Here is a 17,395-nt window from a genome sequence, read left to right as displayed (position 1 = left end):
TCTTGGTCTGCCCTGACCTTTGCTTAGTAGCGCTAAGATATTTTCCAGTTGAGGATCCCGCATTCAACTTTGCGTATTTACATTTATCTTATCAACAAGCCGAACCATTTTAAGGTTAGATACCTTAAAAAACTAATTTGCAAGCTCATGTTATATCTGCGTACAGGCTTCCTTTTCTTTTCATAATTATTTTGTTTCTATTGTGCTTCGTGTAAGATAGTTGGAACCTGTCATTATTTAAGAAAAAAACAAAAAGAGGAGTTTGCTATTTTTAATGTTGTCAACATTCACTGATCTTGACCTCTATTGGAAAATCTACCTGTATGAATATTTTAGTGAGTAAATAATTGGATACATAGCAAACTGGAAAGCAGTAAAAAGTATTTAAAATACAGTTATGCATTTGCTCTTTGGAAAATACATCCAAAGCAGAAAGCCTGGTTCCTGTCATCACAGATTTTTGAATTTGAAATTGTTCAGAAGAATCGGTGGGAGGTAATATCAGTTAGACCCTGATTTTCCTCCAGACAGTACTAAGCATAAAATGTAAATAAAAAGTTGACTTAGTAATTTATAAGAGAAGAACAAATAGATTGGCTGGTGAACGGCCAACTAAAATTTATTTACATAATGATTTTTATTAGAACTTTTTTAATGGATTTCAGTTGGGAAAGATAATTTGGGGGGTATGTAGTAAAAGGAACAGAACAGATTAAAAAAACATACAACATGTAAGAAGTAACATTTTAGCTGGGACTTCAGGTATGTGAAATAGAAAACTTGGGGAAATCTTAAGTTTCTGGGCCTGTATGTGTCTGGTAATAAAGCTGTATTTTACCATTTTTGTTTGCAAAACAAAATATACCTTGGACTCATGCATCTAAACTAACAGATAATTTATATCGCTTACATTTTACAAAGAGCAAAGACTGTTGATATATATTTTCCTGAAGTTTTATATATTACATGTCCTTTTTTTCTTTTTTAAGAGTCCTGTGAAGATAAATCAGATTAGCCTGGATGAAAGTGGAGAACACATGGGCATGTGTTCAGAGGATGGCAAGGTATGGCAAGGATGTGGTCATGTTGAAAGTTCTGTTCCTGTATTGAGCACTGTGATTTTAGCCAGCCCCAAGTGATTGGAAAAGCACTCGGCTTACTGTATACCTGCATTAAGACAACCTTGATTATTCTTTTTGAGTATTGGACTTGCTTCCGATTGGTCATAATTAAAGGAAAATATATTTTGCACAAATGTGCCTTAGGAAAAGTAATTACAAGAATGTCAATAATGTTACTAGTATTAAGCTGATTAACAGCTGTGGCAGGGTGACGTGTCACCTTAATCATTACTGCTGTGCCACTTATACTTCAGTGACTAGTCTGCAGTTCCTGCAAGACAGTAGTTTAATGCCTTTCTGCCATAAATCCACAAAATTGGATTTTGTGGGCATGATTTCTGTGGGCCGGTGGTTTTCATTTTCACACACAAGTTATGAATGTTTCTCTTGAATTATAGAATCTTTTGATAAGCAATCATAGTTTATCAGAAAAATAAAGTGTCTTACAATGGCCACATTAAATAAATGTAAAATCAATATATGTACAGTTTTCTAAAAACCTGGCACCTATTTCCTCGACTGAGGACATACATCATTTGAGCAGTGTATAACTAACAATTATCAGCGCTTCTTGCTGATGTTGAGCTGTGACATTTAGTGGTTGTGGTGATTGATTTTCCACTTATAAGAATGTCTTCTTTGTTTTTAAGTCAATGGAAGTCTTTTCTAATGTTGGTTTGCAATGATAAAATTCTAATGCACAGTGTATTTAAGCTACTTTTCTAAAATAACAGTTTAAGAAGAAAGTGCATTAAGAATCATTATAGATCCTTACATAGTCTTTACTGAATAGAACAGGTTTCCTAATCTAATTTTGTATTTTTTTACACATTCTAAATTCAGTGGGCCATTAAGATAGGTAAATTAAAAACAATATACTCAGTGTAAAAGAGATATGCCCATTTAATCCGTTAACAAAAGCAGCATGAAGTCCTCTTGACATACAAGAATGCATTTTATATATCTAAGCCTAATGTTGCCCAAAGAGTCTTTTGAAACAGTAATTGAACACTTGTGCTTTTCAAAAAGCATTGTCAAATTTTATGATACTTGCTGAAATTCTGAGATTGTCATGATTGTCAAAGAGAGATGAGGGAGGAGCTGGTTTGTATAGAAACTGAGAAGAATTATTCCCACTATTGGAACATTTTTGTGTGTGTATATTTGTAAAGAGAGTTAATCTTCATTTTATTTTCTTAAAGGTGAGGAATTCTTTTGGTGCTGATATCAATTTAATTGAACTAATTTGGTGAAAGAATATTTTTGTTAAGATACTTCATGTAGGAATTTCCAGAGCTTTAAATGTTGAAGAATTAGTATTTCATGTATCAAAGTGAATATTTTAATTACTCTGGTGGATAATGAGATGACCCGCAGGTATCTCATGGTACCCTTCTTGTCAAGCACCTCTGTTTTCCAATTTGAGTAAAATTTGTGACTGCCATATTTTGGTATAAACCCATTATGTACTTTGAAAAATGGTTTTCTCATATTTTTATTAGCATTTATAGAATTGAAAATAAATCTTTCAGTGCACATATTTATGTAAGCTAGCCCTTACCATGGGTTAGTCAGTATAGTGAAAACTGAGAAGCTAGTATAGAAGTGACCTGGTAAAGTGGTTAGTGATGATAAAAATATAAAGATATTTACATAAATAAATTCAAAATATCTAGATCTAATGAATGTTTAAATAGCCATTGTGATTTTTTTTTCTTTCTATAGTGTGTTCCTAGACAAATAATTATTTGGTTATTTTAAGGATAACCTTTGATATTTTCCTTCAGTTTCAAAGTCATAATTCCAGCAGTTGTTTAAAATTTACTCTTTATTCAGCTGGTGCTCGTTTCTAATCTTTTTTCCATGGCTTTTCTATGCTTGAGTTTTAAATTTTGAAATACATACATATGTTGTGTGTGTATGAATGTTCAGTTTCAGTTTATTGTCATCTATTTTTAGGTAATTTTCAAGATAAGTACATATAAGGTTTATTTTCTCATCTCTTGCATATATTGCCTTAATACATAAACTAGACTCTAATTTTGTATAAAATCCTGGGTTGAAATCTTTTCTCAGTTTTGGAGACGTTGCTCCCTTTTTTCTGACATTTATTTTTGTAGACATGTCTGAGGTCAGCCTACTTTCGATCTTTTATAAAACCTTTTCAATTTTTGTTTTTGTCTTGCCTTGGAACTTGGACTAATAATAATAATTACAACAACATTAACAATAATAAATGGTTCTTGTAATTCAGTTTGCTAAGTTATGTCTCGTTCTGGTCTCTTTTCATTAATTTTGTCTGGAACACAGTCCTTTTGATCCATATACTGAAGTATTGTTTTCATTTCAGGAAAGTTTACTTCAGTTATAATTGTGATTATTGCTTCAGTTCCATTTGTTTTCATTTCTTCAAAGAAATTCAATAATATAAAGCTGGAGGCAGTATCGCTTAGAGGCTAAGAGCATAGCTCTGTATTCTAGCTGCCTGGCCTGGCATTCCGACTGTCTGTGTTAGGTTGGGGGACTTGCTTGGCCTGCCTACTTTTAGTGCCCTCCTATTCTCAGTGGGGTAGTGGGCTACTAACCATTCATTGCTTAACCCATTGATGTCTGGCCTCTTCCCTTCCCCCATTCTTGTATGTAAATTTTCAAGGTAAGAGGAAAATGAATAAGCATTATTCACTCTTCTTGTCCTTTTTAAAAAACATAGGTTGTAGGAAAAATTGGTCATATTATGTGATGCCCCACATACATACTTTGCTTTCTCATTGTTTTTATCCTTTTATTTCTTTGTAGTCAGAGATTCTCTACTTATTTATTCCCTTTGCTGATTTGCTTTTCTTACAAAGTCAAGGTTGTTTTTTACTGCTTTGTGGAGTAGATTTTTGTTATATTTTACATTTTTAGTTTCCTGAAATCTTTCTATCTCTCCCAGCTCTATTTTCCTATCAGCCTGATATGTATTTACGTTTTCTAAATTATAACATATTATATGCCTTAGAGCAGGAGTCCCCAACCTGTGGTGAGTTGTATAATTATTTAATTATATATTACAATGTAATAATAATAGAAATAAAGTACACAATAAATGTAATGCATTTGAATCATCCCGAAACCTTCCCCACCCCAGTCCATGGAAAAACCGTTTTCCATGAAAACGGTTCCTGGTGCCAAAAAGATTGGAGACTGCTGCCTTAGAGTGTCAGGCAGTATGATCTAGTGCTTAGGAGTGGAATTTCCTGCCACTTTTTAGCTGTGTGATGTCCGGTAAGTTATTTCTGCTTCTCTGTGCCTCAATCTCTGTCCTCCCCTGTAAAATGGGGATAATTACAGTACCTGCTTACTTCATTGATAATTCAGAGGATTAAATGAGTTAATATATGTAAATTGTTTGGAATAGCACTGAGAATAGAAGAAATACTTAGCAATTGTAAGCTATCATCATAATTATTATCATCCTGTTTTTTCTGCTCCAGGTTTATAGAGGTCTGGTCATTTTACTGAGGTTGCCAAACAAGTTTCTAATTTTTCTTTGGGTTCTGGTTACTATTAAAATGTTTTTAGAGGCATGGTTTTCTCCCTCTGAGTCTTTGGAATGTTGTTCTGCAGTATTTTTTTAATAGACCTTGCATATATTTTTGTTTGCTTGTTTATTTACTCTGAACAGGGAGAAGAGTACTATCTGAAAACCGGTTAACAGATTCCGTGTCTGACTTGTTTTGGCTCTGCTTGTTATTATTTTGGGTGTTGTAGAATCACCTTCTTAGATCAACAATGGAGGCCCTAAAATAAGCTCGATTTCTTTTGACTAGAGGAATTCAGTGAGGGCAGTGCTCTGCTGTCACAACTCCCTGGTCTCTGATATTCCACCGTGTGGAAAATATGAAAACCAGCATCTCCCCTCCTGTGGTCCCTTTAGCAATGACAGTTCACACATCCATCCCTGTTCTGATTCTTGACCTGTTGTTATTTGGAAGCTGGGGTTTGAGGAAGGTTGTTTCAAGGTAAATACTAACTGGAAGGGTTATATAGCATTCTGGCCACCTCTATCATAGTTCCTCTATACCAGATGGGCTGTTGTCCAGTTTTCTGGTTGGCAAATACATAGATTTCCATGCTAAAGTAGAAAAGGTTTACACACCTTACTGTTTGATAAAGGTGAATTTTCTTTATTTCAGGTAGTGTCACATACCTTCTACAGTAATCTTATTGCTCTTTGGGTTTGTAGTTAATGAGAACTCTTCCAAGACTTGGCAGGAGATTGGCTATATGGCTAATTGTTATGTAATTTTCTCTTTTTTTTTCATTAGTTATTTTGATGGCAAGTTTTGGGAAGTTGTTTAGGGGGGGCTATAGGGGAATCCATGTACAAAAGGATGCTCTCTATTTTAACATTTAATTACGTGATTCCTTATCTCAGATAAGATCTTCCTGTAAGCCAAAACTCACTAGGCCAGCAGTCCCCAACCTTTTTGGCACCAGGGACTGATTTCATGGAAGACAGTTTTTGCATGGACTGGGGGGGGGTGGTTTGGGGGCAGGGGAGATGCAGATCTCAGGTAGTGATTGCAAACCTGTTTCCTTAACAGGCCACAGATGGGGGTTGGGACCACAGCTCTAGACTGTCATTCAAGGGATTCCCTTCACAGATGGTTGTGATTTTCACTAACAAAATGGCAAAATAAATAAAGAGAGAGGGGGAAGTGTTTTGGATTTTATTAGCTTTAGTATTATAGCACGTGACCAGCTAGTTTGGGATGTCCCAGTGGTGAAATGAACCAAAATATTGAAGGTTTTACAAATCATCCTTATACTGATACTAATATCGTTTATGAGATTTGTCTCATGAAGTTACAATGTTTTCCATACTGAAGTAGAATATGAGAACAGTTGAGGAAAATGTTGTTTGGTGAAACTTAGTAAAAGAAACTGACTTAAGAGTTCTATTCTTGCTTTGCCACCTTCAGTAATTTCTCCTCCAGCCCCTACTTTGGGTATGATAGTGGCATATTTCGCTTCTGATTAGTCCTCAAGGATAGTGATAAAATCCTGTGACCCACCCCACCACTGGCTGAAGTCTTGTAACACACCCAGGAATCTTCCAAGGAAATGCCACCCACATCTGTGGAGAGTGACTTGCCTAGCCCTCTGCCCAAGTTTTCAACAGTGACCCGGTGCCCAACCCACCAATCTAAACAAATATCCCCTAGCACCAATTTTCACTGTGAAAACCACAGGGGAATGAGAGGATGCAGGAGAACAGCTGAGTTAGTTCCAGGCTCTCAGTGCCTCCACCCTTCTCCCACCAGGTCAGTGCTTTTAAATAGGACACAAAACCACTATCCAAGGATTTCTCCTCCTCCTCACTAAGTAGGAGAGTTCCTAGCAAAGGAGAACAGGTGCACCACAGACCTATCAGTCCTGTGCTGAGAGAAGAGGTTCAAGATGAGAAGAAACCAGCAAAATAATTCTGGAACATGAAAAAAACAAGCTAGTTCAACACCCCCACAGGATCACAATAGATCCACAGCAATGGACCCCTACCAAAAGGAAATTGTCAAAATGTCAGAAATGGAATTCAGAATATGGATGGCAAACAAGATAAGTGGAATTGAAGACAAAGTTGAAAACCAAAACAAAGAAACCAAAACAGTATTTCAGGACATGAATGAAAAATATGAAAAACTCAATAAGGAGACAACATAAAAAAAAATATAAGAAGTGAAAGAATCATTTAGGGAATTATTAAATACAAAATACATCAGAAAGCTTTAACAGCAGGCTAAACCAAGAAGAATAAAGAATCTCAGAGCTTGAAGACAAAACTTTTGAACTAACACAGTCAGTCAAAGACACAGGAAAAGCATAAAGAAGAATAAACAATGACTCAGAGAAATATGGGACTATGTGAAACTAGCTAAAATATCAATTATAGGTATTCCAGAGGAAGAAAAAGCAAAGAGCATGGAAAACCTACTCGAGGGAATTATTGAGAACTTCCCTAGTATTGCCTGATATTCAGAGACAACATGGTCATTGAATGTCAGAAAGATTCATAGCAAGCAGGACATCTCCAAGACACATAATCATCAACGTGGCAAAGTCAAAATGAAGGAGAAAGTTCTACATGCTGCAAGATGAAAGCAACAACTAACCTCGCAAGGAAAACCTGTCAGACTAACAGAAGACTTCTCAGCAGAGAAGTTGGTTATTTGAAAAGATAAACAAAATTGATAGACCACTAGCAGATTAACCAGAAATAGAAGGGGAAAAGACTCAGATAAGCTCAATCAGAAATGAAAAAGGAGACATTGTAACTAATATTGCAGAAATACAAAATATTGTCTGTGAATACTACAAAAATCTTGATGCAAACAAATCAGAAAACCTAGAGGAAATGAATAAATTCCTGGATATATACAACCTCTGAAGCTCGAATCAGGAAGAAATAGAAATCCCAAACAGACCAATAACAAGGGTTGTGATTGAATCAGTAATAAAAAAATCTCTGGACAAAAAAAGTCCTAGGCCAGATGGATTCACATCTGAATTCTACCAGACCTGCAAAGAACTGTTACCTATGCTACAGAAAATATTCGATAATATCAAGAAGGAGGGAATCCTCCCTAACTCATTTATGAAGCCAGTATCACTCTGATACCAAGGCCAGGAAAGGAAACAACAAAAAAAGAAAGCTACATACCAATATCCCTTATGAACATAGATGCAAAAATCCTCAGCAAAATACTAGCAAACCAAATTGAACACCACATCAAAAAGATAATTCATCATGATGAAGTGGGTTTCATCCCAGGGATGGAAAGATGGTTCAGCATACACAGATCAATAAACTTGATTCACCACATAAACAGAAGCAAAAACAAAGACCATAGGATTACCTCAATAGATGCAGAAAAAACATTTGATAAAATTCAGCACCCTTTATAATAAAAAAACTTCAACAAACTAGGCATGGAGGGGACATATACCTCAAAATTATAAAAGCCATATACAACAAACTCGTAGCCAATATCATACTAAATGGGGAAGATTGAAAACATTCCCCCTAGGAATCATAAAAAGACAAGGGTGTCCACTGTCACCACTTCTATTCAACATAGTATTGGCTGTCCTAGCCAGAGTAATAAGGCAAGAGAAAGAAGTAAAGAGCATCCAAATTGGGGAAGAGGAGGTCAAACTATGCCTATTTGCTGATGATGTGATCCTGTATGTAGAAAACCCTGAAGACTCCACCAAAGACTTCTAAAATTGATAAATTCAGCAAAGGCTCAGGTTACAAAATCAATGTACACAAATCAGTAGCATTTCTATATACTAATAATAGTCAAGCTGAGAGTCAATTCAAGGACATAAAACTATTTATAATAGCTATGAAGAAAATAAAATACCTAGGAATATACTTCAGCAAGGAGGTGAAAGATGCTCTACCTGGAGAACTTTAAAATACTGATGAAAGAAATCACAGGTGACACAAAAAAATGGGAAAACATCCCTTGCTCATAGATTGGCAGAATGAACATTAAAAACGTCTGTACTGGCCAAAGGGATTTATAAATTCATTGCAGTTCCCATCAGAATACCAATGTCTTATTTCATAGACTTAAAAAAAAATAATCCATAGCTTCATTTGAAACAAAAAAAAGAGCCCTAATGGTCACAACAATCCTAAGCAAAAAAATAAATCTGTAGGCATCGCATTGTATGACTTCAAATTATACTAAAAGGCTATAGGAACCAAAACAGCATGGTATTGGGATAAAAGTAGAGACATGGACCAATGGAACAGAATAGAGAACCCAGAAATAAAACCATATAGCTATGACCAACTGTTATTTGACAAAGCAGACAACAACATACATTGGGGAAAGAAAACTCTATTCAATAAATGGTGATGTGAAAATTGGATAGCCACTTACAGAAGAATAAAACAGAATCCCTCTCTCTTACCACTCACCAAAATTTATTCAAGATGGATAAAAGACTTAAATGTGAGGTATGAAACTGTAAAATTTCCAGAAGAAAACATAGGAAAAACTCTTATAGCATTGGTCTGGGCAAACAATTTATGATTAAGAGCACAAAGGCAAATACAGCAGCAACAAAAATAAATAAATGGAACTTAATTAAATTCAAAAGCTTCTGTATGGCAATGAAAATAATCAACAGAGTGAATAGACAATCTACAGATTAGGAGAAAATATTCACAAACTATGCATCCAACAAAAGACTAATATCCAGAGTCTACAAGATACTTGAACAAATCAGCAAGAAGAAAACAACCCTATCAAAAACTGGGCAGAAGACATAAACAGAAGTTTTTCAAAAGAAGATTGAGAAATGGCCTACAAACATATGAAAAAATGTTCAACATTGGTAATAATCAGGGAAATACAAATTGAAACTACAATGAGATACCACCTTACCCCTATCATAGTGGCCATTATTAAAAAGTCAAAAAACAATAGATGCTGGCACTGATGCAGAGAGATAGGAATGCTTATACACTGTTAGTGGGACTGCAAATTAATCCAGCCTCTATGGAAAACATTATGAACATTACTCAATGAAATAAATGTAGACCTACTATTCGATCCAGCAATCCCACTGCTGGGTATCTACCCAAAGGAAGAGAAGTCATTTTATCAAAAAGACAACTGCACTCAGATGTTTATTGCAGTACAACTTACAGTTGCAAAGATGTAGAACCAACCTAAATGCCCATAAATTCACGAATGGATAAAGAAAATGTGGTATATATACTATGGAATACTACTCAGCCATAAAAAGGAATGAAATAATGTTGTTCACAGCAACTTGGATTGAACTAGAGACCATTATTTTAAGTGAAGTATTTCATGAATGGAAAACCAAACACCATATGTTCTTACGAGTAAGTGGGAACTATATGGTTGGTACACAGCAGGCACAAAGATATATAAAGGATGTTGGAAACCAAGAAGGGGGAGGTTTGGAGGGGAAATACCATATAAAAACTTAGCTATTGACTATAACAACACTATTCTGGTGACAGACACACCAAAAGCCCTGATTTAAGCATTATACAAGATAGCCATGTAACAAAAACGTTTGTACCCCTTAATATTTTGAAATAAAAATAAATAAATAAAAGGAGTGACATTATATTCTGTGAACCGTGTGAAGCAAGGTGGTCATGGGGCATACAGGTATTTGTTGTGTCAAGAGTACATTTTAAAAGAGAATCTCAGGGAAAATCAAGTTCCCTCTATTTTACATTGTGTCATTTGCTGTTTGTGGAACCCAGATAACATACTTGGCACAAGTGTATAAAAACAGTATTCACAATATGAGTGTCCTAAATATTTTTACTTTTAATGCATGAATCTGTCTCCAAAAATGATACCATAACATGAATGAATGAGTTTCCTGCTTGTGACTTGAAAGAATGAACCATTAACAACTTGCCAAGATTAAAAACAAGAGTTTGAAAATTTGAATATTCCTATGTCTATTTTAAAAATTGAATTTATAATTAAGAACCTTCTCACGAAGAAGCTGACCTTAATTCATTTGGACTGCTATAATAAAATAACTTATACTGAGTAATTTATAAACAACAGAAATTCATTTCTCACAGTTCTGGAGACTGTGAAGTCCAATATGAAGGCACCAGCATTCAGTGTCTGGTGAGGGCTGCTCTCCCTACTTTCAAGATGGTGCCTTGTCACTGTATCCTCACGTGGAAGGGTTGAATGCTGTGTCCTCATGTGGCAGAAGGCAGAAGAGCAAAAGGCTAGCTCGTTACCCTGGCCTCTTTTATAAGGGCACTAATCCCATTCATGAGGGCTCCACCCTCATAAGTTCATCACCACCTAAAGACCCCACCTCTTAATATCATTACCTTGGGGATTAGGTTTCAGCATATGAATTTGGGGAGACACAAACATTCAGACTGTAGTAAAGGCATTAGACCTAGATGGCTTCATTGGTGAATTTTTTACAGAATTTAAAGAAAAAATAATACCACTATCCTGAAGACTACAACAAGTGATCACTTTTCAAATGTTGGGAAGTGGTTCCCATTTGCCCTAATACTATTAGTTAACTCCAAATCTTTGAGACTTCATGGAATTCATATGCTCTGCTGATAAGGGTGTCAATTAATTAAAACCACTTTGTGAAATGGTTTGGCTCTCTATTAAATGTGCATATATGTATAATCTGTGATTTAGCAATTTCATTCATAGTTATATACCCTTTATAAATATGTATATAAGTGCACCAAAAGATTTATAAAGTGTGCTCATTTCAGCATTCTTCATAATAGCCCCAATCTGGAAATAACCCAATGTTGTTCCATCAGTGGAAGGTGGATACATGCATTGTGATATATTCATACATTGAAATACTATAGAGCAACAACAGAGGACCAGCTACTTCTGTATGCAGCAGTGTGGATAAGGAAAACAATGAAAAGTTGGGAAATGTTGAATGAAATAAACCAATGAAATAGTATATGATTCCATTTTTATAGCATTCAAACACTAGAGCAACTTACCCTTGGCAGTACATTTCAGGATAGTGTTTAGTTTGGAGGTGTCATGTCACCATAGTTTTTCAAGCTATGAACTTAGGATTTATGTCCTTTATAGTATGTATATTATATTTCAGTTTTGTTTTTGTTGTTAAGTAAAGCAGTCAGAAAAAATATTAAGTAGGAATAAAGTAGCATATATGAACTTGAAGGGAGGCACTGATAAGTAGGAACTTCAATCTTTCACTTATAGACTCTCAGTAGATTCAGCATAAGATTGTAAATGAAGTGCAGTTCACCTAATCTCCTACCACATTGATTTACCTGGTTGATTTGTTTTTTTATATATATGTAAAAGATATATAAAATATATATAATACATATAAAAATATATATATTATATATGAATGAGTGACTCAGAAAAGAAGCTCTCCTTTCCTTTAAGGGATGAAAAAATAGTTCTGTTAAGGATAGTCTGTGGCAAGTTCATAAGAGTATTATTAACGTTTCATATCTATTTTGTTTTTAAAAGTTGGCATGCATTAATAAAACAAATTTGTGGTAAGTGAATTCTATCCATGGGAGGCTTATAAAAGCTTAATTGCAGCAAAGTACTCTCACGCTGATGGGATTGTTTTCATTTGGATATTTAATAGAGGTCATAGGGCTTTAGAATTATTAAATTTTTTCCTTTTTTTCTTATTGATAGTATGTGTTCTCACTGACTCAGCAGCGTTCTCTGTTCCTGTCACAGTGAGCTGACATAATCCATTTACTTTTTAGGTGCAAGTATTTGGACTGTATTCTGGAGAAGAATTTCATGAGACTTTTGACTGTCCCATTAAAGTAAGTATTCAGCAGGTTTTAATTTTTTGGTGGGTTTTTTGACTAAGGCAGTAAGGATTATAATAATTTCAGCACTACCAGTCCTATATTAATTTTGTCAGTATCTATTCAACACTTATGATGTAAGATACTATTTGGCTGCTATGAAGGAAGACAGGCTGTATATTTTGTGACTGAGGTCTCCAGTGTGTCCCCAGGGGCTTTTGTAATAGTGGGTGAAATCACACACACACAAGCAAACACACACACGCATGCACACGCACACAGAAACTGTGACTAAAGATTCAAAAAGGTAGAAACAATTTTAAGGACTCCAAACCTAAGAAGAGTCACTGTTAGCTGTTCTTGTTAGTGATGGCTTCATTGATGGAGTGATGTTTGTCTTGGCTTTAATAAGTGGCCAGGGGCTGATGGAGGAGCTGGCTTTCCATGTGGAAGGACAACATAATAGAAAGGAGAGGCTAGAATGTTCAAATTGTGTTCAGGAAATGGTAAATAGTCTAGTTTACATGGTGCATTAACTACTGATTTGGCAAGATTGGGGCCGGTTTTATATTCAGGCTAAGGAGTTTGGGCTCCATCTGGTAGATAAGGAGAAATTATTGAATGTTTCAGTACACAGAAGTGACATCAACTGAGCTAAGATTTAGGAAAATTAATATGGTAACTGTATACAGTATAGATTGAAGGGCAAATAGGCAAGGGTCAGTAGGACCAATTTTAGATAGCCATTTTGGCAAAGTGTCTCTTTTAGTTGTTAAAGGAAGCAGTCATTTATTTTTTTCACCTGTTAATTCAAACATTTATTGGCCAATAGGTAAAGAAGAAATAGGACCTGATGTGTCTTTTAGAAAACTGAATTTACCGGAATGGAAAGTGATTGGGACAAGAAACAATTTAGAAGGCTAATGCAATACTCTTGGCAGAGACAGGATCTCAATAAAAAGAGTGATAGTGGAAGAAATTTATCTGGACGGCCTTTACTAGATAGACCGGCTTACATTAGTGATGGCTTGGATGAGAGTAATGAAAGGCGCAAGAGCTGAAGGTCAGTCCAGGTTATCGTTTTGGGGACAGTGTGTGGGAATGCCACCAATTGTAGTAAGGGATGGTTTCAGTAAGGACAAGGCTAGTTTGGTCTTGAGTTTAGGTAACCATAGTGTATCAGGCAGGGATGTTACGGAGGTTTTAGAAACATGAGTGTGGACCTTGGGATGGAGATGGGCCCTTAAACACAAAGTTGACAACCACAGTTGCATAAGTTGAAGCCATTTTTAAAGATATTATCTAGTTTAAGACTATAGAGTAAGAAGAGAAGATGACTGATAGTGGTGATGTTCTGGAATACTCTAAAGACTCAGGCTGTAGAAGATAAAAACAGTGAAGGAGTCTAAGAAGAAGCAGTGGGAGGGGCTGGGGGAAATCCAGAAGAGTGGTGTCAGTGAAGACAAGGGAGAGAGGCCTTCCAAGAGGGAGTGGGCAGCAGTGCCAAAGGCAGTGTGGAGATTAAATGGGGGGAGGCCTGAAACAAGGGCATTTTATTTGGTAATTTTGAAGGTACTGGTGACCTTGGTAAGGACAGTTTCAAGAGCAGAAGGCTCACCATATACCAAGAAGTAAATTGGAGGCAAGGAATTTGAAACCACCAGTGAAGACTCTTCTTTCAAGACATTTGGTAATAAATGAGAGGTATCTGATTAGAAAGGAGCAATGTCCAGGGAAGATTTCTATAGATCATGTTTTGGTTGATGGTGAAAATCAGTAGAGAGGAAAATAAAGAGAGGGAATACTGAATAGAGCAGCACTAAGCAATAAGATCAACAAATTAACTAGGGAGGATAATCTTGGAAAAGAGTCCTACACCTACTGCCTGTGAGATAGGCATGAAAGTGATGAGGCTGAGCCATACTTCTGGGAAGTTGGGTGGTGAAGGAGGAGCAGATGAGGGCAGTGACTCTGATGGCTTTATTTCTTACACCTGAAGGGGAGAAAGGGGTAAGGTAATATGATTAGGGAGCAGAGGAGACATGTGAAATAAGTCACTTATCTAGAGTTACACGTTACAAGAGAGATGAAAGCACTCTTGTGAGTGATGTTAAGAATGTGAAACAACAGAATATGTAAATGCTTCCATATTGGTGTTTAGAATGGGTTAGGAAAATGTTGAAGGGAAGAAGGGCTAACCTGGGAGGTGGGAATGAGTAGAGGAATAAAGAGTCATGTGCTAAGCCCTAAAAATGACAGTATAGGAAGAGGAATCTTAATCTATTCCATTGGAAGAGGGAAATGTATTAAGTAATTAATAAGAATATAAAATGTATTTAGTTGAAAGTTTATAAAAGTATAATTCTATGGGATGTTTGTGTGTGTGTGTGTGTGTGTGTGCGCCTAGAAATATTCTCTTTGTTAAGTTAGAAAAAACTAATTTGTTATGTTGGTGATTTCATGGGGTTGGGGATAAAAGGAGAAAGAGGCAGAGTATACAGCTACAGCAGATGAGCCCTGAAGACGGAGTTGCACTGAGTGGAGCCACTAGAATGTCACTATTGCCTCTGTTGTCACCCCCCCCACCACGTTAATGATGTTATATAATCATCAAGCCACTGGAAAACTCATTAGTTAAACAGGAAAAAGGGGTAGTGGAGTGGCCTTAGGAGAAACCTCGGTAACAAGGGGCTGGGAGGACATTGGCTGAGTGGGAAACGGACGAGAGCTGTGGGACTGGAACTTAGGTTGTGGGCAGAAGGGAAAGTCCTGAACAGTTTGCTCCATAGATGTTGGGTCCTACAGCTCTGTTGTCTCTCTCACTGATGGGGTCATGGTATAACTGTGCTAAATATCTGGGAGGCTGCATTGCCACTTAGTGCCATCCATCATTGGAAGGCATCTTGGACAAGGAGTTAATTGGGTTCTTTCTCTGGGTTTCTTCTGTGAATTGTATTCAGTTACAGTGGAGACATCTTGGTGCCTTGATTAACTTCTTTTGTTGCCTCTAGAACAGGGTTCTCCACTCAGAGGGGTCCTCACTCAGCCAGAAAGTAGAATTGATTTATTCTAGTCTTTCAGCTTTGACCTGGCTTCAGAGATGAAATCTTTTTACATAAGAGCAAAACTTAGATGTCCTCATTTGTTGCAGAATATTACCTTAGTACATTACTTCCTACCAAGATATCAGGATAATTTTTAGATCATGCTACTTGTAACGTATAAAGGGTTTCCATTCTGTGCTTTAACCATGACTCCTAAACCATCATTGGGTCCTTCTTCTCTTGTAGATCATTGCTGTACACCCACATTTTGTGAGATCCAGTTGCAAGCAGTTTGTGACCGGAGGGAAGAAGGTAAGTGCTCTGTGGCTGTACCTTGACATGTAGCCTTTGAGGGTTGTTGTGTTTGCTCTGTAATTTATCCTTAATATTTTAATGTCTGACTATTTGTTAGGAGAAATTTGAGAAAGACGAATGTAATGAAATTATAGGACCATCATCTCTTGCGGGAGTTGTGCCCTCAGTGTTTCTTACTACATTCCTTTGAAGTAGATCTAGGGTGAGAAAAAGAGATGTTACTCAAACTACCATCTAGAGCTTTGAAATATTGTCCCTTACACAAAAAAAGAGGCAGCATTTAAAAATAACAAAAGAACGATTAAACTAGTGATTTCCCCCCTTGTAGAAAATGCCTTGATAAACTTTTAGAGCAATTTTATCTCAGTGCTATTTATAAAATAAGAGTGAAACCTTTCTGTACATTTCTGTTGATAGATAATAGTATATTCACATATCAAAGAATCTTTCTGCTTGTAGAATAAGTCAAATCAATTTTTTTCTATTTTTATTAGCCAGAGGTATTTTTTAAACTACTATTACCATACTGGACCATTGAATATTATTTTACATTCATTTTAGAGCTATTGAAAAGGAGGTAGTCTGTGGTTATTTCTATAGAAGTATAGAGAGATGGAGTGGCTACTTTGAGGCCCAGCTACCGAATGGCTTCAAATGTTTTATGATAGTTATCTGTCGTTTTCTCTTGGTCTCATAGTTCATAGAATGAAAGGAGGAGAGCATCTGGTCCATTACCTCACTTGCAATGGTTGCTTCATTTCATGGCATGAAGCCAAGATTGTACTAGTTCCGATTGCTGCTAGAGAGCCCCACCTTCTCCCACCTCACAGCCCACTGTTACCCGTAGGCTCTAGTCTCATTTCCTTTGTGTAAAAATGTCCACAGGACTAGATAATGGGAATTACAGACTTACTCTCACATTCCCTAGCTTAGACTCTCAGCTCACCCACTCCTGAAAAAATAACTACTTGATTTTGTCAGCCTCTGGAAAGAATAGCTTTAAAATTCTATTCATATTTCTTTACTGAACACTTTCCTGGCTAGGAAATTTTATGTGCATTGTATCATAAATTCACTTAGCTGTGATTTGAACCCATGTGTTTTTATTTAAAACCCAGTGGGGTAAAGAATGGGTCACTGCTTTTTTGTTATTGTTAATGGCTTAAAACAACAAATATTTTTTATCTCATAGTTTGAAAATTTAAGAGTGTTTTAGCTGAAGGTCTGTCAGTAGGGTGCAATCAGATATTGGCTGGCAAGTCCAAAAGCTACTGCCGTGCTGCTCCCAGTGAACTGGGAACTTCTTGAGGACAAATCACCAGGCTGCTAACCCCCTTGGGGTGCTTCGTGTCACCACAGACTTGAGCGGAGACAACTGGTGCCATATTGCTTCTCTACCTACCATGCACCTTTGTCTTCCCCATGGGGCTTCAGCCCCTCAGTTTTCATGATGCTCATTCCTACACAAATGTTTCCCAACTGCGGCCCAGACTGTGGGAGCCATAGGGGGCCAGTGGGTCTTGGGGGCATGCATGACCCCAGAGCCTGGA

At 36.5% G+C, this 17,395-nt stretch overlaps 1 protein-coding gene across 2 annotated transcripts in view; it reads left to right on the top strand.

Moving 5' to 3' along the window:
- The window catches only part of VPS41 (VPS41 subunit of HOPS complex), a 191,186-nt gene that overhangs the window by 73,954 nt on the left and 99,837 nt on the right, over nt 1–17,395 (top strand). For both annotated transcript variants that reach the window (XM_045565358.1, XM_045565357.1), the window contains 3 exons: nt 990–1,064; nt 12,439–12,501; nt 15,777–15,842. In XM_045565358.1, coding sequence (XP_045421314.1) covers nt 990–1,064; nt 12,439–12,501; nt 15,777–15,842 — 204 coding nt within the window. The remainder of the gene's footprint in view (nt 1–989; nt 1,065–12,438; nt 12,502–15,776; nt 15,843–17,395) is intronic.

The sequence above is a fragment of the Lemur catta genome, chromosome 11, assembly GCF_020740605.2.
Source record: "Lemur catta isolate mLemCat1 chromosome 11, mLemCat1.pri, whole genome shotgun sequence".
NCBI lineage: Eukaryota > Metazoa > Chordata > Mammalia > Primates > Lemuridae > Lemur > Lemur catta.
This window is presented reverse-complemented; position numbering and strand designations above follow the sequence as displayed.